The following is a 25,821-nucleotide window of genomic DNA, read 5'->3' on the forward strand; positions in this document are numbered from 1 at the left end:
TTTCCTGCTGAAGATCCGTAAGAACTTATTTGCCTTAGGGGCAAATGTACTGATCTATGCCGATAATATATGGGCAAAGGGTAAATTTACATTTACACCATAATTATTATATGCTGTTTATGACCTTCATAAATATCACCCTCTGAGGTATAAAAATGATGATGAATTAAGGGACACATTCAAGTAGATTGTTTTTGCATGAAGAGGTAGAAAAGACTGTATTAATCCCAAGAAGGCATAATACAGCAGGAAAAAAATGCAAAGCTGACAAGAAACAAGGACTGAGACAGCCACCGGGGAAAAGTTAAAATGCCTGAATAGAGGGTCTCGGAGCTCTCTAGCGCTATTCCTGATGTCTTACTCAGCAGTTATGTTATATCCTGTTCTGTTTATGCTGTATGTGCTTAACTGAATTTTTTTATGCAAGGGATCTGACTTCTGGTACAAACAGCTCTTTCATCTTTCAAAAGACATTTTTAAGTACATATCTCTCAAGGCTGAACAGGAGGAGTTGTAATCAAGCCTTAGCACACAGCACAGATAATGAGGAGATCTAAGCCCCCTATACCTTTTTCTTTCAGCAAAAGTCATTGCAAAAGGAGTGAACGAATAACAACTCTTTCAATCTTAAATAGCAAAAGGAAGCGATCCATTTCAGACCAGCCTTTGCTTTGTATCACTCAGCTCTTGAAAAGATTTACTGAGAATCACCCAGCAAAAATGGGCAAAAATAACCCAGATATATTCTGCATATGAAAGAAAAAGCAAGGAAGATCCATGTTCATATACATACGCAACAGAATGCTCAATGTTTAAGTTGTGTCATGTTTTCACAGTGAGCAACACAGTGATAAGTTTGAAATACTGCAATTTTGCATTGCAAACACTGCTAGCATAGTAATTTAGGCTAATACAAGAAAATAAACATTAATTTGAACAACCAATAATAAATACAGTGTGAAATGAGTTGAAGAAGCAATACACTCAGTAAAAATGCATTTATCATTTTAAAAACTCATGTCTTCAATAAAAGTATCTATTCTTTCCTCTATGGATCACATGCCTGCTTTGTGCCCCGGAAATCCACCTCCGAATGACTGTTAAATCTCCAGCTCTTTGAGCCTGAAACTATTGCCCTCCCTGGGGATAAAGTACATGGGATTTGGCAGGGCCTACCATGACACCAAAAATGACGCAAAAGGGAAATATTATTTACCCACGACACAGGGGCTTAATTAATGACAGTTCATAAGATTTGCCTGTAGACTCAAGGATAAACTATCAAAATTTCCACATATTGTAACATCCAATATTGCTTTATGTTTTTTCACATAAAAGGCTGATGCACTGAAAAAGCCTTTATTGTCAGTAACTTTTCAAAAGCATACCAACGTTTTCTAAAAAATAAGCAAAACAAAATCAAGAAGATGACACTGCTCGTGTGCCATTAAAAATGAAAAAAAAACAAAGATGAGACATGGGAACTTTCCTGCTTATCTAGAAAAAGACATTATTGTTGATTTTTATTACATGATCTTTATCTAATTTCCTGAGCTCACACGGTGCATCTGTTTGCCCCCCTAATCTCTATTAAATTTGTCAGCCGGTTGCAGTCAAATTTGACAAATGAGATCAAGTCCCAAAGATAATAAGTTCGTATAAGAGCTCTGCACAACAGATCAAACCCAGGAGCCGTTTGTTTCCTCCTCGTCTCTCCAGCAGCAAAATTCAGTTCAATCAACGTGGCCCACTTGCCAGCTAAGGGACAGTGGCTAGCTGGCCAACAGCAACGCAGGTGACACTCAGCCATCTAAGCATGTTCCTACAGGTGAGTCGACCACCATACAAAAAGCCTAGGAGTAGCCAAAGATCACGCTGCCTCTTGTCTAGCTGGAGGCCAAAACCGATAGCAAGCATTGAAATATTATTCAGTTTGGTAGGCAACCTCTTTCAGAATCGTAAAAGAGGATTATCGATATATTATTGAATGCACAGATTTAATAATGGTGGTAAAATTTTAAGGTGACTAAGTTCAGATGCTTTTGTTGTAGACAGATGTTCTGCTGGAGCCTCACAGCCCAAATCTGATCTAGAAGGTCATTTTATTCAGTCCCAAGATCATCAGTTTAAGCAAACATACACAAAGATCCTGCCAGTCAAACAGCACACAAAGTTGGCAGCATGGACAGGGACCAGCAACTGCTCTTCTGCCATGGCTTCCCTCATTTCTTACTGGAGGATGCACAACTTACAGGCTCTATAGAAGCTCTTGCCACAATGACTAGGGCACCAAGAGGAGATTCCTGAAGCAGGATTCAGGTTAGACTTGGGAGACGGGACCCCTGGGGCATGTGTTTAGTCAACCACACCAGGAAGTTAACTAAGGTTGGAGCATCTGTGCTTTACAACAGCTGCCTAAAAGAGCTAAGCCACAGCCCTATGGTGGTGATACCAGGGCAGGATAGAGGATTTGGAGACACCGTCAAGCCCAGGGCAGCTGCCCCCTTCCTCTTCTCCTGCAACCCAAGAGAGTCATGGCAAAGAGTGGGATGGAAAGAGTAAAGGACATAAATATTCCTGCAAAAAGAGCTGGAGGGGAAGTAGGGGAGGGCTATCCTAAGTGGGGGCTGTATTTATAGGGTATATGGTTTGATAAGGGGGGAAGGTTTTATGGTGAAAGAACCACGTTGTACACAGCTGGGAGCATACTGTGGTGCTAGTCCAATTGCTCTGCAAAAGCTATTCCAGAACCAGCAGGATTACAATGACCCAACTAGTAACTGTCCTCGATTTGCAGTTTGAGGCCCTAGATGGTTGAGTGTCTCTTGTCTTCTTGTATTACCCAGGGGTTTTGGTTTTGGTACCCTCTTACCTGTCTTGAACAGCAGCAGACTGGTTTTGCTAGTCCAGCCCACCATTTGGCTAGGAAAAGAATCACTCAAGCAGCATGCAGCTTTTGCCAGCCTTATGAAAAGGATATGCTTTTTTTTAAAGCCTGAAGAGGCTGTTTTAAAAGGAAAAAAAGTCCTCTTACAAAAATTCTAGGGTATCATTTGTGATAGCACAGAAAATTGAATACTTGAAGTGATAAAATTTCAATTTACCATTCTTTCTTGTAGTATGGCAGCAATTAGATAGCTGCACATTGACCTCCGCACCGTCAGACTCTAACTTCCTGTCTTAAATAGTGGCTATTATGCTTATATCTCAATGAAGAGATTTACAGCTCAGAAACATTATAAGAAACCTATTTCGAAGGTCCACTAAAGCAAAAGACATGCTCTGAGTACAGCAGAGTAAGCCAGACTCTAAAGTGCGCACATCTTCAAAACACAAGGGAGAAGCTGCTGGTTGGAGGGGGAATGCTGCATTTCTCCTACGGAGCAAAGCATGCCGAACAGGATATGCTGTAGACAGACAACGTAAAAGGAGCACCGTCCACATCGCACCAAAGAATCCGAGACAAAAAACTCAAGTGTTAGCAGATGAAGAGTTTAATTAACTGAAAAGCTCCTCAAGAATGCAACCCGATGATGAGGTGCCTCACAAACTACAGAGAAAAGGTGGCAGGATTGAGTAGCTGAAGTTTACAGAGTTCCCCACTCCTCTAACAAAAGAGGTAGTCCCACACTATTACAAGATGCCTTGCATACTATCAGAAGGTTTTTAATCTCCCAGGTGCAAGTCCAGAAAACCTGAAAGTGATTATAAGAATATGAGTGTCATTTATGTGGAGATGCTCTTGGAAGGAAATTCAGGATTTTTTTTTTTTTTTTTTTTTTTAAACAACACTCACGCATATACATTTTATCATTTGCACTTAAGAAAAACTACTCCCCGAAAATAAATATCAACAATCAAAGAGAGAAAGTGTGTGTACGTATGTAAAATAGTGTTTTGCTTTGTTTTGTAACACGTCAACCCAGGTCATCTACAAACTTTATAGGCCATCCAAGTCTGCAGCTACGGAAATTGGACATTAACCTCAAATTAAAGAAAAATCATGTTATGATTATCAAAGGTTCACTTAAACCACAAGCAAAGCAAAACTCCTGAGGCAGATATAGGAGCCAGAGATCAGCTATCTACAATAATTTTCTGTTTGTTTGCAACTCGGAGAAGGAACAAGATGGGTGGTCTCCACTGAAATATTAGTGAACTTCCTTAGCAGCCTTCCTAAACTCTTAGCTTCACAACCCTTCACTGGCTAGCCAGAGACAGAAACATGGAAGGTTTCTACTAACCAACTCAAGCGACCCATCTCCAATAAGGTCTCAGAGCCTTCCCTTGCAAGAGAGGTCAGGTACCCAGATCTGAAACAAACCTACAGAGTGCAGAGCCTTGAGCAAGCCAGGGCATGGCTAAAGCCAAAGGCACCAGAAAGAAAAGGAGAGTGAACTGGCACATGAACAAGAGGAATCGCTGTTTCTGACAAAGCCACGTATCTAGAGATACAGAAAATGTCCAAATTGTCAATGCTTGATTGGTTTTATAGGTCAAAAAGGCGGGCTGGCATTCAAAGGCAGTGAAACCTGCACCCTTGTTACAGCAAAGTAAGAACTCTTGAGAAAGGCAGGCAGAAAATGATCTTTTGAAATTCTTTAAATATAACTTGTGTCCACCCTATACAACAGAAATCTTGAAAAATGCTTTTTTCTTTTTCTTTTGAACACTTGGGAGAAGAGGTAAACTTAGTTGTAAGACAAAGCAAACTACTGGTAAAACTTAACAGATTAATTCAACCCTAATACCATGAAGAGGGCTGCAAAGGAAACTGCGGACTGACCATCACCCACTTCAGGTAAAGCCCTTTTACCAACTTGGGAAGTGAGGGGAGGAGGGGAAAACAGCTTAAAAACTACATTATGTTTCAAGCTGACCCATTTAAGTGATGGAGACAACAAGGTGGGGGGAGAGGGAAGCACAGATCTAGCTCAATAACAAAGACAACAGATATTTGTTTTGGATTTTATTGTTACTAATTGTAACTACAACTATTGGGCAAGTACTAGCAACGTTATCTTATGTCTCATCTAGGCTACCTCTTTAAATAAACATAAGCTGTGATTTATTTTGAAAAAACTGACCCAGTCTTTAAGGTTAGATGTACTAATAGCTACATTCTGCAAACAGGAAACAAAGTGGTTGAAACACAAATCTTAAATAATATAAAGTCTTGTGGATTTGAAGACTAAACACAGCTCATTTTATCAAGCAGTTAGGACTGCAACAGGAAAAAACAAACAAATAACTCCCCTCCAAACTAGGGGAAGGGGTGGAAACAGAGGCCAAATGTGAACTAATGCTTCTGCTAAACAAAGTGATGTAAATGCTTCAAGGCTGGAACAGCAGTGCTGGAGGTGGTTGTGATGCTTGCAGAAAAAGTCTAAGCTTTCCAGTAGTAACATCGGAAACTGCATACTTTCTATTAAATAAAAAGGTGGAGAAGGTACCTTGTGAACTTGAGCAATGAGGACACTCCATACATCTTTGTAATGTCCTAGGAATATAGGAACTCCCACAACTAAATCACAGCGCTAGGAATTTAATCACGTAGAGGCCTAGGCACAAACGCTAAAGGACACCTTACGCAGATAGCTGCAGAAGAGCAGGAAAGGAGATACGCAAGAGAGCCTGCAGTTACCATGCCCACAACTTTCCAAAGCAAAAAGGATTATGAAAGCGTGCCCTAATCAACTCTAGGCAGAGTCAACCAGGTTAGCGTAACACCTCACTAAACAGGCATGATGCAACCCAGTGGACAACATAAAACAGACATGGGAACACTTATGTGATCCTTCCACTAAAAGGGGATGCAAGGTCTTAACTCCTAAATGACAAGCACGGTAGGAGCAAATGCCTTATGTTAACCAGCACAGTAAGTCTGGGAAAGGGTGATGGGCTGCAGTCAGGAGGCCAGGAGCAGCTGGCTACCTCTTCTCTTCCTGCAATTTGCAGAAGTGCAAATTTTTCCAAGCCATCTGCTGCAAAAAGGGAAGTGAAACTAAGGAACATAACTGAGAGCCAGAGCTGAATAAGCTCCCATTAAAACTGACTGGGAAAGGCTTGTTCCAGCAGATACTCAAAACAAAATAAGCATTCAGCAGAGGTTGTTTTAAAGAGGCCGCTCCCAAATAGCTGAAAGGAAATCTGGCATGAAGAGTCTGAGAGTTAGAGGTGCAAAACCGCTGTGGTTTGGCAATATTAAAGCATCTAGATAGTTTCACTTTTAAAAAAAAACACTATTCCAACATCTTTTCTTTTTGGGATGTATTGTTAAACTGTCCCCATTTTAAACTGCACTGGAATACCAAAGCTGAAACAAGAGGCACAGTAGATTCAGCCCCCAATCTTCATTTAAAATAGGTAACATTAGTGATGGCACACGTGCCAACTCCACTAGTATTTGGTCAGGATTAGTTTTCAGCCTGACTCATACTGTTTCTTTCACAGATGATGCATGTCTAGTGATTTAATGAATCCTTTCTCTTCCAAAATATTCTGTAGCTTCAGGAGCAGCAAAGCCACAGAAGTCTCAGCTGACCACAAAATAGTTTATGGGCCAACCAAGTGACTGTGGGAAACCCTTTTCCCCACTGATACATCAAAGAGAACCAGTATTTTTAACTAGCTACATTAGTATCAAGGGATTAGCCTCCAAGTGACATAAAGAAAGAAGGAGGGGGAGGGAGAAAAAAAAAAAAAAAAAGGTTGACTAGTTACAGAACGGCATTTTCACTATTTGCTCTGGCATATAATCAAAGACAGAAGTGAAGATGAAGATTGTCCTTTAGGTATTATAACAAGGACAAACAAATACAAATCAATAGCAATTAGACCCACTAACAACTTCTACTATTAAAATATTGAAGAGTTTTTCATGCAGGTCAGTGGATCTGTTGTGCACTTGATTTCAAGTCAGACACATCCCACTTTATAGCTGAAAGGCTAAACATGCCATTTATTTATCTTTGTTTCTGAATTAACACAGGCAAGACAAGCAAGACCTATAGAACAGAGCTAGTCACAATTGTTAGGAAGAAGCAGATCAGCTGTTCTAATGCTTTATTTACATCATTGTTACAGCATGCAAATAAAGTATCATAAAAGGACTCTGTACAGACTAGCAGTGTGGTGCACACAGTAAGTAGCAAGCTGCAGTGTTAGGGACTATCTTAGCAGACTTAATCAAAGACATTTTTAAGCACAAGTCTAAAATTAACCTGATGCTACTGAGTCAATAAAAATATTTCACACCGCTGTAGCTCGACTCCCACCTATCATCTTCCAAACACATAAGGTATGCGCGTGACACCCTCAGGCCTGCAGTATCAGTCTGTTCAGTTTTGCATATGGCCAAAGTACACAGACAATACACAGCTAGGATCAAACACAAATAAATTCATCCATTAGAAAAAAAGAAAAAAGCAGCAAACCATGCCAATCAGAGCTTTAGCATCTTAAAACTGTATATTTATTAACAACACAGTATGAGGATGTAAAGTTTACTGAGCTCTAGTTAAAAAAAGTAATCATCTGCACCTACACCATGCTTTTTGCATTCCACCAGCTGCAAGGGCAGGTTGGGAGAGGAACACTACAGTTCAAGACAAAATACAGGATTTATGAGCTATTTAGATGCTTACAGATAAGTGTCATGGAGACTTTCAGAAGTATTGCTCTATATTTTTTAGGCACCTAAATAGCTTTGTAAATCTGGCCCTGTTGGCTAGCATTGCTTTTTTTATTGCCAATACTGGAAGTATTTGCAGCTGTGGTCATGCAGTGGAGAATATTAACACCTTTTAAACCTCAACTGCAAGAGAAGCATCAACTGGATTTCACACAATACATATAGTTTAAAAGAGAAAAAAAAACAATAACAAAAAACACAAGACCAACACTTATTATCCAGGCTATTTGGAGTACATGTACCTTTTGTCACTAATAGATGGCATATGAGAGATTGTGACAAGCAAACAACAGAAAGAAGCTGCATACAGACAACTGGAGTTTCGGGGTGTACTATCCATATGTACTTTTCCATTGGGGATGACTCCAGCTAGTGTCAAATATTCCTCCAGAAGAAAGTCATCATGCAGACAGCAACCACAGAGCTTGTACTCACTGCTGCCGAGATCTCTTGAAGGAAGCAATGCCATCACTGCTGATGAAAGCACATCCGGAGTGTTAAAAAACTGCCTCGCAGCTGTCCAGGATCTAGACATTATATATGTGATACCACCAAGCTGGCCCAAGCCCTGGTGGAGTGCACTCTGTTCACTGGTGACAGTTCCCCTCTACCTGTGGATATTATCACTAGAGACAGAAGACCACCTCTTAGAACATCTGAACAGCTTTGTCCTGTGCAGTTGTATTTTAAACATTAATTTTTAATGTAAGGGCAAGCCAGTTCTGTCACTCAAAGAACAGCAAGAGTAAGATTTCATGAGAAGAACCCCTAGAAACAGGGAAAGCAAGCAAGAGAGGAAAACTGAGATAAAGAAATGATACATTCTGTTTTCAGTGTCCAGTACAGACAGCACCCAGTCTAGCAAAATTCTAGCACTGAAGCAAACAAAGAAAGCAAAGACAAAAGAAGTGAGTTATACCCCTCTGGCATAGCTGGGAAGATGCTGCCTGGAAGACAAAAGCAGAAGAGGAAGTCAAGGTAGTAACAGACTTGCATCTAGTCCTATATAGGCACCCTCCAGGCTATGGGGATGAACAAATGGGATGAAGTCGACAGACTCTCCAGTGTAGCTGACAGATCTACATACTGACTATTCAAAAGCCAGTACACACATCTTTAAGTTTAAAGGATTGCTCTAGAGTCCTTCTGTGCATTAGAAGCCTTATTAGAGCTAAAAAAGCTCATTCTCTACTGAGAAGAAATCCTGCACAGTGAAGAGCAGCTTCTGTAGAAACCAAAACCTGAAGTCCAGATTGTCACTGCATAGCCATAAAGACAGGAATGGAGCAGGAAGCCAGCATCCACCAGAGCAAGACCCTGGACATTATGTGACCCTCTGCCAGAGAGATGCTTAATTCTCTCGGGAACCTAGTGGATGCTACTACATAGACCAAGAATGCCAGCTTCAGAAATTACAGGAGGCTCCATGAAGTTCAACAGTCGGCAAACCAAATGAAGACTTGCTACGTTTTGTTTATTTGTTTGCTTTCTACACCAGTAAGATCCTGTCTTTCAGAGTTCTGTTTTGTTTGCTTTTTGTCCTCTAAACTGCTGAAGCTTTTTGTTAGCTACAAAATCAGAGAGATAAGGAAACAATGTCAGGATGAGAGAGAGAAAAAAAAAAAAAAAAAGGCAAAATCCACTCTAATCCCCAGAGAACCTGATACTTTATACTTGCTCAGAGACCAGGAGGAATCAAGGAGACAGAAGCCTAGCCACAGATCTTCAAGCAGGTCCACAATAGCCTAATTTATGGGAAGAGTCATTTTACTTGCCTGAACAAGATGGTAGAAGATATCCAAAAGGGAACAGTAATCCAGTGACCAAAGATATTAGGGAGCCAAAGCTGAGTAATCTTTTCCATAAGGTCTTTGGAGCATCTTGTGTCATTCATTCATCATTAGCAGGAGGAATGGCTGTGCCCATTAAAAACATTCGGATTCTGATCATTCTTGAAGCTACAAGGAATTCTTGCAACCTGTGGCTGGATGGACATGGAGGTACAGATGAGAAAAATGAAAGACTCTGGGCCAAAGTCTCTAGCTGGACTTGGAGCAGAACTCTGGCCCATACCAGATGCATTGCTAAAAATCAGCATGGAACCCTGAGTCCATCAGAAGGAAAACCAAGGCTCCTTAAATAAAGGACTTATCATCCAGGATGAATAGCCTACAGATGCAAGATGGCCCCACCTCAGGCAAGTGAGCCCAGAACCCTGACACCAAAGAAGAAAGAAACAGCGTGACTGGAAGAGGTGAGAGAAAGCTGCAGAACCAGCAGGACTATGCTTCAGTGTGGCCTACATACCGATGGTGCAACAGCTGGTGCCAGTGGAAATGCTGGCAGAGGCAACCACGACTCCTGGAGAATAATGAGGTCCTTAGCAGATGTGATGGAATGCACAGTGCTGGGCAATCTCTTTCAAAGTCCAGAGCAGATGATCAAAGACGTGTTTCCATGTCAGAAAGCCCTTCCAAAAGTCCATTTCTGACAGGCAAATATGACCAGGGGATGAGCTGATGCCTCTTTTGCTTTATCATCACCTCCAGCTCCATCTGAATGACAGCCAGTTCCACAGAGCCAGTATCAACTTTGACCAAACCTCAAGGGAAACTGCCAGGATGACAAAGATGAAGACATGAAGGGAACAGTGCTCTTGAGGCATCCCAGGCACAAGCCTCCTGTTCAGGATGGCTCATAACCCACAACTCCACAGCAATCCAAAGACAGCAACAAGGCATTTCATCTTGCTGCAGGCCACCAAGGAACTGAGGACCGAGCAATACACTTCAGCATGGAACAGCAGCTAAAACAAAGAGGTACTGGTAGGGCAAGAGGTGTATGACCTTGATAGCTTACAGTGCTCAAATATCCATGCTTGTTCATATTCTGTATACGAACAGGCACTCAAAGAATATATTCTTTTTATGTACAAGAGAAACTTATACAGTCTTAATGTAACTTGCATGGTCAGTTATACATCATGCATACAAGTACAAACATAGTTTTATACTATGAGGCATGACTGAAACGCACCATTTCACTGTAGCATAGTGTTCACAGCCATCTTAATCGAGCACAATTCAAAATATATTGTCTGACCTTGTTTTAATCATTAATGCCTATTGTCTGGTTCTTCCACATTCCATACATGGCAGACACTAATGTTAAAAATTCATATATGTGTCATATTTATATATATAAATTTATTTATTTTTTATATATATAAAAAATAAAAAACCTGCATGATTTTAAGGTAAAAGGTACACGAGATGCGTGCGAGTCTCCTTCCTCCCCATGCAACTAGGCATTAAAGAATCCATGTGGGAGAAAGTCGTTATGAATGAAAGCCACAGGAAAACAGACTTCAGTTCCGCTGCTCACTGAACTGCTGTTATTTTTAATCAGACCTATACTGCTAGAAAATGCATATGCTACTTCCTTCACAAACCTGCTTCGCAATATATATTCTACCAATTTAGCCCACTAAGTTATACTCATTACTAAAAAAACCAGCATGTCTGAAACCTTAGCCCTCCAAGTTCTGAAAACTCTTCATATTTGCATGAAATATAAGAAGGGGCTATGAGAAAAGTAGAAACAAAGACTGAAAAGGCTTTTCACAAAAGGGAGAAAGTCAGACATTACCAGAGGAACGCTTAGTAAATACACTCCAGTTTACATACTTAAGAGAGATCCACACAAGTGCTCTACGCATAGATAATTCTCAATTTTGTCAGCAGCACAACACATATGTTTCAAATGAGGTCGCAGCTCAACTTTTAAAAATTTAACTTTAACAGCAATGGTAAGAATCTCTTGGAGGCCGTTATTAATCATAAAGGAACAAAAAGGGCACAATTCCAGCTTATAAAAAACAACACAGAACTGACTTTCCTGATTTTTCTGAAAAACCTAATAAAATGGCAGCTGACATCATCTATTGCTAACTTTCACATTTAAGCGAAGAAACAACGCGTGAGGGAAAAGGACCTGTTGCCTCCACAGTTCTGAACTTTAGATCAGATGTTAAACTATAAACTTCATGACCTGCTCAAAATTGCCAGAAGTGGTGATGGAATCAACATTCCCAGAAATATATGACACTATTATTCCTAAAAATTGATGTTCTGAAATCAAATTTTCTGGAATATCAACATCACAGTGAGCAACATCTTTGCTAGCAGCAGGGGAAAACTGGAACTCCAGCATCACAGTTCCCCAGGAACTATGGGCGATATGCACTTAATGGAACGCAAATGCATTGAATCTGAAGTTAGGCAGCTTTATTCACACAGATCTATACCGTAACGGTGTTCTGGGGAAAGTATAATGAAAATACTGTTTTTAAAGTGAATGTTGTTTAATCTGGTCTACCTGACAGTATAAAAACACTTTCCAAGCATGAATATCTTGTAACTGGAGTAACACAAAGGATCTGGATTATCAGAACTAACATAAGATTTAAACATATGCATGTATCTGTAGAAACCACCACTGATACAGTCAAACGCAAGCATAGATAGGATGCCAGGGCATCCCGGGGTGCAGAACCAGAACTAAGACTGCTCTCTCTCCTTTAATTACAGACCTGCCAGGGAGATCAAACACGAGTTACCAGATCTTCCAGATTTCCGGTCTATAGAAGATGTCCCCAGTTTCACCATGTAAGTATACAGAGCCCCTGGTATATCAGGGTCTAGGAAGTGCCACCAAACTGTCAATAAAACAGTATCTCTAGGCTTTCAGGGAAGCCCTTTAGGAAATAAAGCCAGGTGAAAACCTGAAATCCCCAGAATTCAGAAAGTCACTATCCAAGCATGTATGACACTGGCAAAATCCAGAGCCTCACCATGAACATGTGAACCCTTCAGACAAACTCTGCAGGACAATTTTAGCTAGCAGCAAAAACATTTTTAGGAGCAAATTGCTGTTACAGACTAAACACAGTTGCTTTTCAAGCAGTGCTCAATTAGTCAAGGCACAACATCTTACAGCTACTGTTTTTAAATCCCCTCACAGACTGAATCCTCCCTCATACCGTGCTCTTGACCTATATCTTCTCCCTTCCCTTAGGCAGGTAAACATACATTTCTTTAATGAATAAGCAGTGTCCCTCAGCAACACTTTCCTAAATGAGCACATCAGCACTGCCCCAAAGAGTCACTAAATCTGTGAAAGCTAACTCTTAAATTGTCTTGTACTCAGTGCACCATGTTTTATATGCACAAAAACTTCACCATTTTACTGTAGCAATGCATTTAAAAAGTTGTTAAAACAGTACAAACATTATACAGATGTAATTTTAGGTATCCATACCACAATGGCTTATTTCTGTCTACTAAACTACAGAGACAGAAAAAGAAAAACCCCAAGGCAAAAGATAATAATAGTAATGCCAATAATAGGTCCAAAATATGCATCTGCTTTAAAGGAAACATGAAGCAATCTGAAGAGCAAGGACCATTCGAGCTTAGAGAAGTCATCCACTACCTATTCAGTGCCCTGCCTAACCTTAATGAGAGGAAGAAAGGGTGGGGAGACTGGAAGAGAGGATGCAAAGGTGAATTAACATGCACTAGCAAACACAGAAAATATCGTTAGGGTGGACAGTCTAACACTTACTGTTATAGTTTTTCATGTTCTTTAAAAAAAATAAAAGAAAAACCAAAAACATTGTCAGCCACAGTTGAAATAACACTCTAAACAAGACCACTGTTAATCACAGTTTCTGTTCTTGAACAGCTGGTTTTCCACAGCTAACATACTTATAGTATGTAGCTACGATACACTGAACCGTGCTCCCAAAAGATATTAGTATTATGCAATATACATGAGGTAGCTTGTGAAATACAAAAATGCAATGTTGAAACTTACAGTATTTAACAAAATCCTTCTGAAAATCTTTCCTAGAATTGACAAAGGCTCTTCCTCTCTCAGTTCCAACTACAAACACATCTGTTTCATATACAGCAATACAGGCAACTTCTGCCTTGGACTTGGCAAGTTCTTTACACTATAAAGAGAAAGAACAAAAAAGCTTTTATTACCACAATTAAGAGTGTAGTTAATGGAAACGTACGTAGAATTAAGTAAAACAGTTTATTACTTCTGCAGCCACCATCCACCCCTCAGAAGGTGCTGCAAGTAACACAACATCACCCATTAGGCGAAGGATAATTTATACCTCTGGAGTGCTTTTCATCAAGAATCTCACAGCATTTCAGAAGCATTACTGAAATTAAGGCCTCGTCTAGACCCAGCAATTGTACTGGTTTTAATTAAAATTATTTATTAAGTCAATCCATTGGAAATTATCACTTCCCCTTTGCACAGTCATATTGAGTGCTTTATACCAATTTCAGCTTTCAACAGAGCCTATATGAGTTTCTCATTCACAGCACACTGTGTTAATACAAGTTGTGGTCTGTTTGGAAAGGTGTGGTTGCAAGCAAGAAGGCTGCCTGCAGTCTGCCTTACCCTGCCTGCTGCACGCTGGCTCAAGTGAAGTCTCTAGAAGAAGGGAAAGATTGCACCTTCCCTATAAACAACGAGGTGTGTTCTGCTGGGAGAAACATCCAGCAGGCAAGTAAGGCAGGAAGCCTGCAGTGCAAGGGTCAGACAGGAAGATCCTGAGAAAGACAGCGAGATCATCAAGAAGTGACCACAGAAAGTCCACTTCTCCTAGGAACTCAGATGATCAGCGTTTGCTGCAGCCTAGAAAGACACCAACAGCTGCTGCACCGTGAGAAAAGCCTGACACACAAAGGCTGTAGGAACAGAACATACCCGTTGGGAAAAAGAGTCTGAAGCCAATTTTCTTATTTTATAACCATACCACTCAAAGTTTCACTGCTAAAAAGAAAGGCTTGTTTTTGTTTATCGTTGAATACAACAATTACAGAGAATGAAGTCTTTGACAGTGTCTCAACTTTATGGAAGCAGTGCAGGCATTTCCCCCTCAAAGTTCTGACCAACCTGAAGTCCCACCACACAGTGGGACTAAATTTCCACAAAACAGGGGATATGCCAACTTAAACACAAGCGTTTTCTGAACAAGCTTTGTGGAAATGTTAGAGCATCTGCAGATAAGGCATAAGCCCCAAGACCGACTGTGTGCAAGATCACACCAGAATACATTCTTGCCTTTTAACTATCCTCTAATCAATCAAGAAGTATTTCCAGTTTGTTTATTTGACAAAAGAATTGTTAAAACAATCACAGCACAATGAGAAACAAGGCGGCTGTTAAGATCACTCTTAGCACGGATCTCCACAAGCAGAGAGTCAATAACAGGCAATTAAGTAGCACACCCTAAGGTACAGGTATAACATCACACTTTTTCCCCTCCCCAGCAGGAGGCAAGACACTGGTGTAATCTTGCATGTGCCAAGACAGGGGTGCGACACAGTTGCTTAACTGTCTCTACTAACCATTGACTCGAGCGCCGACATGAGGAATGTAACCACCATCCTGCTTTCAGAGGAGTCCTCATCGTGGATGGACATTGCTGGTGCAGTAGCTTGGGCCATTTTCCCCCTATAAAATGAAATATAAAATCTGTTCAGATATACACAACAGTGCAAGAAAACTAAATCCTCCCTTACACAAATAAACAAAGGGGATAAAAAAAAAAAAAACACTTTAAAAATCCAGAATACCCCCACATGAGCAAACATACACAGAGAAAGTAACAGAAAGAACTGTTCACTTTTCTATTCTTTTATACTTCCTGCTGTTTCATCCAAAGCTGGAAGCGGGTGTTCAAAAGTTGTAACGTCGGACCATGATGAGACCACAAACCCTTTGTGCCTAGAAAGATGCATACTAATCGATTAGGTGAATTTATATTGATTTTTCTTTCTAAGCATGCTTGAAACTTCAGCAGTCTAGAAAAGCACAGCAAAAAAATTTTTTAAAAAAGGTCAATGGTATAGTAATGGTATACCATTACAAGAAGAATAACAAAAAAAATGCAGTTATGACATAGGTATTAGAACAACCCTCCCTATAATTTACAGCATATATTTATCACAGTGTGGCAAAAAATTATGGCATCAGAGACTACAGTATCAGCAACCAGAACGTGACATTTTTATCTGCACGTTATTCAGTTGTGGGATTAGTTTCAAAGCTAAGTAGTCCCAATTAAAGCGCTAAAATTAAAAACTGAGTTTCAGAAGCGATACAAAAAAAAAAAAAAAAAGAGAGATTTAAACCTATTTTCTTTATGTCATTCAGGAGACTTTCAGCTTATTTAAGATATAAGTAATAATCAGGACTTGTTTACGCTTTTGCTGGCAGAATTATCTATAGAAAAGAATGAATATAATGAGAATTAAGTTTGAACAGCTGCTAAGAGCACATTTTTCTTTTGGAGTGTTGCAACTTGTTATGTTCACATGTATTTAATGCAATATCCTAACATGCCTGGAGGATGAAAGAACTGGTAGAGATTTAGCTGTTACAACTCCATGTGCAAGTCTTAAGAAAATCCCCTCAAAATTCAAGATAGCTCAGACAAATAAGACATTTCACAACAGGTCTCAAACACCTTGCAGCTCCCGTAGCATTCGGACCCACAGCGTGGCTCAAGATTTTAAAGGTGTATCCTGCGAAACGCGCAGACAAGTCAGGGCAGCACAAATAACCATTGCATGTGGTAATACACGCATACTTTGGAGAAAAATGGTACTTTGCTGTTTGAAAGGATTTAGAGCACTTCAGATTGCATTAGGAAAAAAAATACTAGCACTCGTGAAGGAGTGAAAGAGCCCCATTTCAAATGGATTAAGCCTTGCAGCATTTTTTTCTTCATTACTGACCCTGCAAGCTGACAACAACAGACATCCAGAAGCCTTCCGACTCGCTAGACACAGGTCAGCGAGGTTTAAACACCTTTAAAAGCACATTATGGATAAATTGGCAGTGACACAACCAGCAGCCATCTGAAGATGCAGGCAATAAAAGGTTTAATAAGCAGTAGAGTAGATGCACAAGTCCCTCTTCAGGTCTGAAAAAGAAGCTACTAAGACAGAGTATAAAGGGAAGAACAGATGTTGAACAAAGTTGATCATTTCGATGACCTGCAACAAGGTTAGTTGGCAGCTGTGGCCAAGTCACTTGGGGATGGGGAGGTAGAGGATGATGGGATTATCCTCCAGAGGGAGGGGGGCAGGTAATTTACTGCCTGCAGAATATCAGAGGTGAAACAGATGATGTGACAAAAGAAAAAACAAAAAACACCACCTTCATTGAGCCATGTCTTTTGGTTTCTAATAGTGTTCCCAAGACCATCTTTGGAAAGCGTTTCATCAGTCTCCTTTGAGGGTTAGGATGTTGACAGTGGCTTTTAACATTACAGCTTTTTGACTAAGATAGCACCTTAGTAATCCGAAATTAAAGGTGAAATTGGAGTGTAACTACATATTTCTTCCCAATCTCCCCCTTTCCTCCTGTGCCTCTCTACTCACCATCTGATGCAGTCCTTCTGGTCACTTTAATACCTCCTAAGCTAGTGGTGGCTGGAAAATATGCCCCATTTCCGAGAGACCTTGTTCCCATTCCTGGAAGGTTGTTTCTGCTCCGCAGATGCACAGTTAATCAAGTCCGGGAGCTTATCCAGGAAACAGGGGAGGAGAAGGGCTCTGCAGGAGCAGGCCCTGATCTCATTCACTGCACAGCCGCACACACAACTGTCCTGGCACAGCAGAGGACGGCACATCCTAAGCAGCCCTGCTGTTGACCATGAGACCTCAACCTCAGCATCTGGGACTTTCTTTTGGATCAGAAGTTGGGTAAAGGACTAATTTTCTAATGCAAATGGGAAGGCTCTTTCCAAAAAAATTATGAAGTCTAGTGCACTGCATGTTTAGGATACTCATTCTTGAGTAACCAGATTGCACAGTGACAGATGAATATTGAATCTAGAGACATCCCGTTGCCCTGTGCCAGCATGAGAATATTTATTCCTACTTGCTTAACAGCAAGTCACATGTGAACGATTTTTCAAATTTCACCAGTTTCTCCCTTTCAAACTTAAGTTTTCTCCATTATCCCCATCTATAGCATCGGGACACCGTTTATTTTTAGAAAGAGTAGGATACAGTTCAGTAGGTCTAATGAACCTGGCTGTTTCTCCAAGATTAGGCCCTTAAAATGTGCGTGACAACACGATTGCCCAATGCAAACCCCCAGTGCAAAGCTATGAAAAAGCATAATACCTTATCCATTATCAAAGTACTACACAAAAAGAGCAATTTAAATCCATTCTTTGAACAATTAAAAGCTGGCTGCCACTCATGATGCATCTATTAGCCTTAATCACGTATTGCCAAAAAAGAACTTCCAGATCAGTTAATATTTGTTATAAATATCCATAAATCCTTTGGTGCGACTGTGCCAAGATCAGCCTTTGCCCAAGTAAAGGCTTGTAACAAAGAATAAACCATTACAAAAAACACTGGTAGACTACCAAGGACGTAGCACTTAACTCCGTGGCATGGTGACCACCTCATCAGGCAGGAATGGTTAACAAATCTGTGTTTTTCCTTTTACAAGGGGTAAAATAATGACAAAAAAAGTAGCTCTCGGAATGTTAAATCAAACCAAGCTGTATCTCATTCCACATGCTGATTGCTTGCTTCTACTTTTGGGAGCCAAGAAATAAAAATATTTGAGGCAAGCAAAAACTAAACCACAAGACAGTTACTTTCCATCTTCCTTACGCTCATACAAGAGCACACGTGCCAATCTTGATAAACCCACCAGTAACAGATACCCTCTAACAGTCGCTCGGCAGCACGCATGGAAGCAAAAGAAAGATATCAGCTTCATGAAGAAAAGTTATTTAAGCATATAGAAAACATGGATGGAAAAACTAGGGAGAAAAAAAAAAGAAGGAATATGCTCCTCTTAGAAAGAAGTTTTAACATGCAATAGCAAAATATTTTTACCCTTCATCAGATATAATGCAAATGAGTATTCCCAAAATGACAAACTGTCTCTCTGCTGTCTGCTACTCTCCAGAAAACTCGCTGTTTAACCACAAAGCACATCTCCCTCTACTAACCCACCACCTCACATTGCACACACTGAAACAAACCCTGCCACACTCGTAGAAAGGATGCAATTCCCGAGAACGCCAAGATACATCTGGATGCGAGTCTGAGTTCATTCTTACACACCACTGCAAGATCTGCTGCTCCTTGGGAGACAGAAATGCAGCCTCTGCTAGACCACCACGGACTAGTTTTGCTGCTGGGGGGGGTGGGGGGGGAAGGGGAGTATGCACTTCATTACAAAACTGCAACAACAAGCAATATAACAAAATATAGCATTAAAAATATAACTGGAAGCCAGACTGCTTCTTGGCTGGTACAGATTTCATCCCTCAACTTCGTCTTCTGCGTCTAAACATCCTTTCAGTGTATTTACTCTGCCCAAATATTGCCCCTCTGATGAAGGACTGAAGTTTGTTCTTTCCCATAACTGCACAGATCAACACTCACAAGCTAACCGTTGAGTGCAAATGAGTCTTGTTAACAGACCTTGGCTCTGAATTTGTATTTTTCCTGCAGTTTAGATCAGTGATACTATGCTTCAATAAGAGTTAAATCTGACATTTCTTAGCTAACCTAGCACAGCAGCTTTGTTGGGGTGTGAACCTACTACCACTGTTTTTTCTGGTTTCACCTAGCACATGCGCTCCAGCTGCAGGGAGAACAGGGTTAGAACGTTCTCACCTTCGCCCCCAGAGCTTGTTCATAGCTGACCCACGCAGCCTCGGTAAAATGATGTCTTTTTGCTTGTCATGAGATTTCGGGAATCATTTTAAAATTACACAAATCTCATAGGCAGTTTTCAGTTCATTCCTAGCACTAGTGAGCTCATGCATAGCACAAAGACAGCAAACTTGATGACAACGGTGCTTAGACCGAGTGACAACACCACCTCCAAATATACACAACTTTTTTGAAAGAAAAATATTCTCACTAGCCATAACCCAAGAGAAATAAAAGCAAAGTATCTGGGATTTCCTTCACAAACACACTGCCAATTCTTCACTATCTGCATTCAGCTCATCTGGATTATGAATCAACTTGGATGAGCAATGTCCCAGTTGCCTCTGTAGAGAGCCAGCCTGGTCCGAAATATAAATCCCACTGGACTACACCAAACAAAAGCAGCTACAGATGTTCCAGAGGCAGCTCACAGCCAAAGCAAAGAAGCAGAAGCAGGTCTGGCAAGGTTTAACTCTGCCTACAGCCTACACCAAAAACGAGAGGGAGAATCAGGAACAGGAAGGAGAGGCAATATGGAGATACCAGGCAGCATGTAGTCAGCTCAGATCCATCAGGGTTTATCTCCTCCAGTTTAGTGTCAACCATTCCAGGTGTATGCTGGCTCATCTGGTGGTACCGGGGTGTCTCTGCAGCACATACCCCAAGAGCCCAGGCCCATCGGCTGAAGAGCAGCGTCACTTAAGGCACAGGGCCAGCTCCTAGCTAGTACCGCTCCCAGGCTACTAAGCCCTCCCGCAAAGCCCCACGCTCAGGGAGAGCGGAGCAGCCCTGAACAAGGGCTACTGTGCTGGGGAGGCTCCGCACTGCCCCACTCCACACTGCTCCCTGAAGCATCTATGTTGGCTTTTTTCTTCCAGCCTCCGTTATCAGGAACGGCAGAGAGTGGCTTATTCAGGAAAAGTCTACAAATCACAATTAAAGTCAATCTTCTTGCTTTTTTGCTAAAAATTATGCATCTCTCTCTAATCTTAAGCTGTGTTGCTTTCTATACTGTGATACCAGGAATACGGCGCCAGTATTCACCAATTTCACCCGAGTAGCAGGTTTCTTGGTAAGCATGCTCTTACCACTCATATATGACACCGTTACAAGCTCAGCAACGGTGACCCATTAAACGCAGCAGCTGGGACATTTGCTGTCGCCATTTCAATCCAGCTCCCGCTGCAGGGATTTAACCAGCAGCAGCAGAGTCGACAAGACGCAGTACTGCACGTTCCACACGAAGGTGGCTTACCCAAACAAAGCTAACCAGCTGCGCTACCTACAATACCGGGTCCTGATGAAATTAATGAAGCCATTCGCGGGATTGTGCCAGTCACAGAAATATGATCTTTCTGTAAACCAATACACTGCCCTAAATCCCTGCTGTAGCCTTCACAGATTGAGACTTTTGGTTTTTTTCTCCTAGGGCAGTCAAGCAGAAGGGTAGTAACCAAAGACAATCAGGAAAGAACAAGGGCCCCTAATGTCTCAAGATCCTGGGGGAGACACCTGGTGCTCAGCACACCCAATAATGCAAAAATAGCACAAAATTGCACTAAAACAGCAGCAGTTTGGGGGGGGGGGGTTTGACACGGTTCATTACATAGCTCCAAGACTCACCTAAAAAGAAAAAAATAAGAATTAGATCCCATTCTGCTAGGTACTCTTAGGATACTCAGTAGCATGCAATGACCTTTTAGCCAGCTTAGATGATTCCTATCTTTGCTACCCTTAAGAAGCATTAAAAGGGTAAAATGCAACTCCAACAACGGTTACTTTAAAAGCACCTCTGATTTCTCTCATTCATAAGCCTGCAGAATCATGTTTGCAAAGAGATACTTAAATTTGATTTTCACTATTTCTAGATGCTCCGATACAAACAAACGTCATAATCACAACGTTTCAGATAAAATTCAATATCTAACTGATACCTCACTAGGCAATTATGTAAAAATGGATGCATCACCTAATTTGGAGTAACTAAGACGTTAGCCATTAAGATAGAACTTCATTTCTCTATTAAAGCCAGACAGGCTCAGAGAACAAATCCACTTATTTTTTAAGTATGCAGAGTGTCCTACAGCAGCACCCACATATTCATGAATTGTAGTTAAACCATGTAAACAAAATGAAATATTAATCACAGCAGTCTTGACCATCTGATAATTTCTGTCTTTACCAGTATAATTATATTTACTTAGTCAACATGATGATCATGTTAAATAATTATTAGTTTAGTTCTTTGTGTCCATCATCACTAACACATAATATTTGAGAAGTGAACTAGTCTAAACTCTACCGTTATTTTTCCAATTACAACGAAATTGTTTCTGGCACCTTTCGCAGCACGAGAAGTTTTTGTCCTCACCAGTGCAAGCCAGTCCTTCAGATTTCTATGTCACACTGCAACGTTCACAGGAAACAAAGGCTCCATCAGCTTAAGGGAAAACTGAAAATCCCTTTAATTCCTCTGGGGTTCTCACAAAGAGCAAATCAACACTAAACAGCCAGTTGTGTTTTAATGCCTCAGATAAAAGAAGAAAAACAACCTTCCAAACAGTTTTTAGCCAACATCTGAACAGCACACCTTTGCACAAAAGCTTCGTCTAGTTCAGCTCACGTGCCCATACCACGCTGTGCTGTCTATCACTGCACGTATTAATGCACTCTGGGAAAATCTGTGAAACCAGTATTCCTACCGCTCTCCAGCAGTAACCAGTCCCCTCTGTTTGGTCATTCAGTTCCTTCTGCATCTCTCTCCTCTTTTCCTATCATTGTGCATTTAAGCAAATGAACCAGAACACCAATTCCCATGGCATCAATTACACGTGTTCTTCCTTGAATCACAGCATTTATCTCGGTCCTATTAGGAATCTCTCTCCCACCTTGCTAATAGGATCCCAGACACACACAAAGGCAACTTCATAAGCAACAGTTTGAGAATTTGTCAATAATTTTTTGTCAGCAAAATACAAATTCACACCCTTTCCGGAAGGATGCAAGTTGCAACCAAACTTCTCCGAAAAGGTTCTCATGTCCAAATGATAAGATAGAGTGGCCAATAGCCTATTACCAGGCCATATACTCAGGTGATAAGAAATCCTGGACCAAGACACCGAGCTGAGTGAAGCAGAGAAAGGATGTAATGTCTGTGATTTTCCAAGCTGTAGAAGCACCAAGACTGCCATGTTGGCTAGTCTGAAGTGCTACACTACGTTTTGGATCTTTAAAAGATCTCGATTTTGAACTGATGCACAACAAGAGTTTTGCTGTCTCTCTCTCTCTCCTTTTTATTTGGGGTGGGGGGGGAAGTGTTTGCAATTGCATAGGTAAATAAAACATTGTTGCTAAACTCCAAAAATCCAAACTGCAACATTTTACTACTTTTCAACAAAAGGCTCAAGCAGTTTTGTAAAAAGATAAGCTTTTTCAAAATTTGTACACAATATTCTCAAAGCAGTAGAATTTAAACACACAGCAAATACTAGAAATATCTTTCCCCACCCCTGTTAAATTGCCAAATTTACTTAACGGATTCACAAGCTCTCTTTTTCTATATATTTTATGGAGTTCTATTATTTTAATTGCATAGTGAAGTTTAGACAAGCAGAAACAAAAATTAAGCACGTTTAAAATTACAGCCTAAAGCTCCTCCTTATTATGAGATATTAACTCAAAGATTTATACACACTGACAACGACACTGCTGCAAGATTAGCTTATGAAGGGGTAGGCACATTCATTAAACAATCACCGTGCAGGTGTTTCATGCGACTTACGCACCAAACCTTTGGTGGAAGCCTGCAAACAAAGAACTGGAACACAAAAGGTGATACCCAAAAAAACGACGATGCTTAAATCCCAGAGAGGTAGATAATATAACACATCCAGACAGGTGCACGACTGGTATATTGACCTCCCTCAGACATCAGGTTGAGAGATTTCGGTACCAGCTCTTCGCTGCTGGCTATGGAAGTCCTTGCTGCTGGCTACTTCGCTGCACATAGACTCTTTGCTGGATTTCTGCCTCAAACACTCCAGTTCCCAGAGGTGAACTCTCAGGTCTCCTAGCAGAGCTCTCCTGCCCTAATATTTTTCCCCTGGGCATCTGCTCCCCCTGACAGTTTACTTGAACATAAGTTTCACCTCGCAGGTGGCAAATCTAAGTGCTAGACTGAATTCACAGTTAAGCTGCCTTGCGTATAGAAAGTTAGAAGATAAACAGCTCTAGATTTTAAAGTGAGGGGGAGAAAGAAAAAAATAAAACCCTCTAGGTACTACCGGTAATAGCACGTACTTCATACCTTATATGATTGCACTTCTTCTATCAATATAGCCTAAGTAATTTGCACTTTCCCAGGGGAGGGGGCTCAGTTTTCATCCATGTGCTCACACGCACAAACACACTTTTCCCCTCCCCTAAGCGACATCATTTGAACCACCACAGTCAGAAACCAGAGGATAGAGATATTACAATAAACAGGTCAGCACACTCTACACGTCCAATCCCAGCTGCAACTGGCATTAACACTAACAGCATCTGATGACTTCATGCTTTAAGCGTCTGTCCAAAGGAACAACTTGAATTTTGAGTGTTTCGGGGGTATTTTGTTGTTTTTTTTTTCCCCCAATTGGGAAAGCCAGGAACTGACCGGTCCTCAGGAGGCCGGAGGACGGCAGCCAGCTCCAGGGAGGCGAGGAGAAGCCTGCGCCCCGCTCGGTGAGGCCGGGCCCCCCGGCGAGGCCTGCTCCCCCAGCGGCCCCCGCACCACCGAGGCCGCCGCTCCGGGGCGCGGCTGCCCCAGCCGGGCACCCCGGGGGGTCCTGCCGCCCCGCCCCCCGGCTGCTTTGCATACTCCGCCCCGCCCCTCCCCGCCCGCACCCAATCGCCGCCGCCACGCGCCAGGATTCCGCACGTGCGCGGCCCCCCACCCCCCCCCCTTCCAGCCAATGGGAGGCGGCAGCACCCTGGTAGCGCCCCGTCCTCCCAACGGCTGGGGACCCGCGGGGGCGGGGCGCGCCCCGGGGGAGCCCGAGGAGCTCCGCCCCCGCGCGCGGCGCTGAGGGAAGGGGGTGCCCCGTCCCCCCCCCCAGCCCCGCGCACAAAGTGGCGGGGAAGGGCCGGAGAGGCAGGAACACCCGGCCCGGGCGCGAGGGGCGGAGGACGAGGGAGCGCCCGGGGCTGCGGGCCCCCACCGCGCGCGGTGCCCGGGGCGGATGTCTGCCCCCGCCCCGCACGGACCCCTCTCCGCGCTCCCGGGAGCGACTAACGGCCGGGGAGGGGGGAGCCGCGCCTGGACAACAGCCCCCCGCCCGTCCCCCGCCCCGGCGTGCGCAGGGCTCGGCCCCAGCCCGCGCTCCACTCACTCGCTGCCGGGAGCGGACAGCCCGCGTCCTGCTGGCTCGAGGCGAGAAGGCGCCGCGGCCGGGCTGAGAAAGAGGCCGAGCGCAGCGGAGCCGCTCTCGGAAGGCGCTTTCCCCTCGCGCCCCGCGGCCTCTCAGCGGCTCACCGGGCGCCAGGCGAGGCGCTGGGATCGGCCCGGCCCGCACACGGCCCCCTTTTCCCCCTCGCAGCCTCTCAACCTGAACCCAGCACCGCTCCGGGGGAGGGAAGGGGGGAGGTTTTTTGTTCGAGGAGCCCCAACTGCGCACGCGCCCCCCTCGCGGTGCCTGCCGGGAGCCGTAGTCCGGCGGGGGCGGCCGCGCCGCGCTGCGGAGGGGCCGGCGGGCGGGGTGGTGGACTACAGCTCCCGTGGTGCCCTGCGCGGGCAGGGGAGGCGGGGGCGGCCCGAGCCGTGCGCCGCGCAGGGGAGCGCGGCGAGAGCGGCGCTGGCCTCTCGGGCGGGCGCAGGCGAGGGGGCCTGGGCGGAAGATGGCCGTGCGCGGGGGGGCCGCCGCCGCCGCCGCCGCCGCGGGCCCCGGCGGCCCGGGCGCTGTCCTCCGCCCCCGGACCCCCGCCCTTCCCTGCGGAGGGGCCCGGCCGCTGCGTCCCCCGGGAGGGAGGACGGGGCCTGGCGCCGCTGGGCCTCGGCGGAGGCCATTTCCCTGCCTCCTTCCCTCCGGCCTGGCCCGAGGCGGCGGCGGGGCTTGTGGCCGCTGCTCGGGGCGCGGCGGAGGAGCGGGCTGGGCTCCCGGCGGCCCCGCGCAGCCGCCTCCCCGGCCGCAGCTCGGCCTCTCGCAGGCGCTGCCTGGCGGGGCGGGCGCGTGGTCCCCCGAGCGCACCCTCCATCTCCGAACGTGTCTCCGCGTTTAAGCATAAAATGCCGCTTTCCGCCCCGCTCTGCTGGACCTCACTGCGCAAGCTGCACCCAGGCCGCGCCGTGTGGGGGAACCTTGTGCGGCC

The 25,821-nt window shown here is 43.4% G+C and overlaps 1 protein-coding gene across 5 annotated transcripts in view; it reads right to left on the bottom strand.

The window, feature by feature from the left end:
• The window catches only part of GTF2I (general transcription factor IIi), an 82,322-nt gene extending 57,245 nt beyond the window's left edge, over positions 1–25,077 (bottom strand). For all 5 annotated transcript variants that reach the window (XR_010886240.1, XM_067309964.1, XM_067309962.1 and 2 more), the window contains exons 1-3: positions 24,846–25,077; positions 15,127–15,232; positions 13,571–13,709 (exon numbers count right to left, since the gene is read on the bottom strand). Coding sequence is in view for 4 of the 5 variants with exons in the window: in XM_067309964.1 (XP_067166065.1) it covers positions 13,571–13,709; positions 15,127–15,225 (238 nt within the window). In the remaining variant the exon portion in view is untranslated. The remainder of the gene's footprint in view (positions 1–13,570; positions 13,710–15,126; positions 15,233–24,845) is intronic.
• Positions 25,078–25,821: the final 744 nt, after the last annotated feature.

Source organism: Apteryx mantelli, chromosome 22 (assembly GCF_036417845.1).
Source record: "Apteryx mantelli isolate bAptMan1 chromosome 22, bAptMan1.hap1, whole genome shotgun sequence".
NCBI classification, from domain to species: domain Eukaryota; kingdom Metazoa; phylum Chordata; class Aves; order Apterygiformes; family Apterygidae; genus Apteryx; species Apteryx mantelli.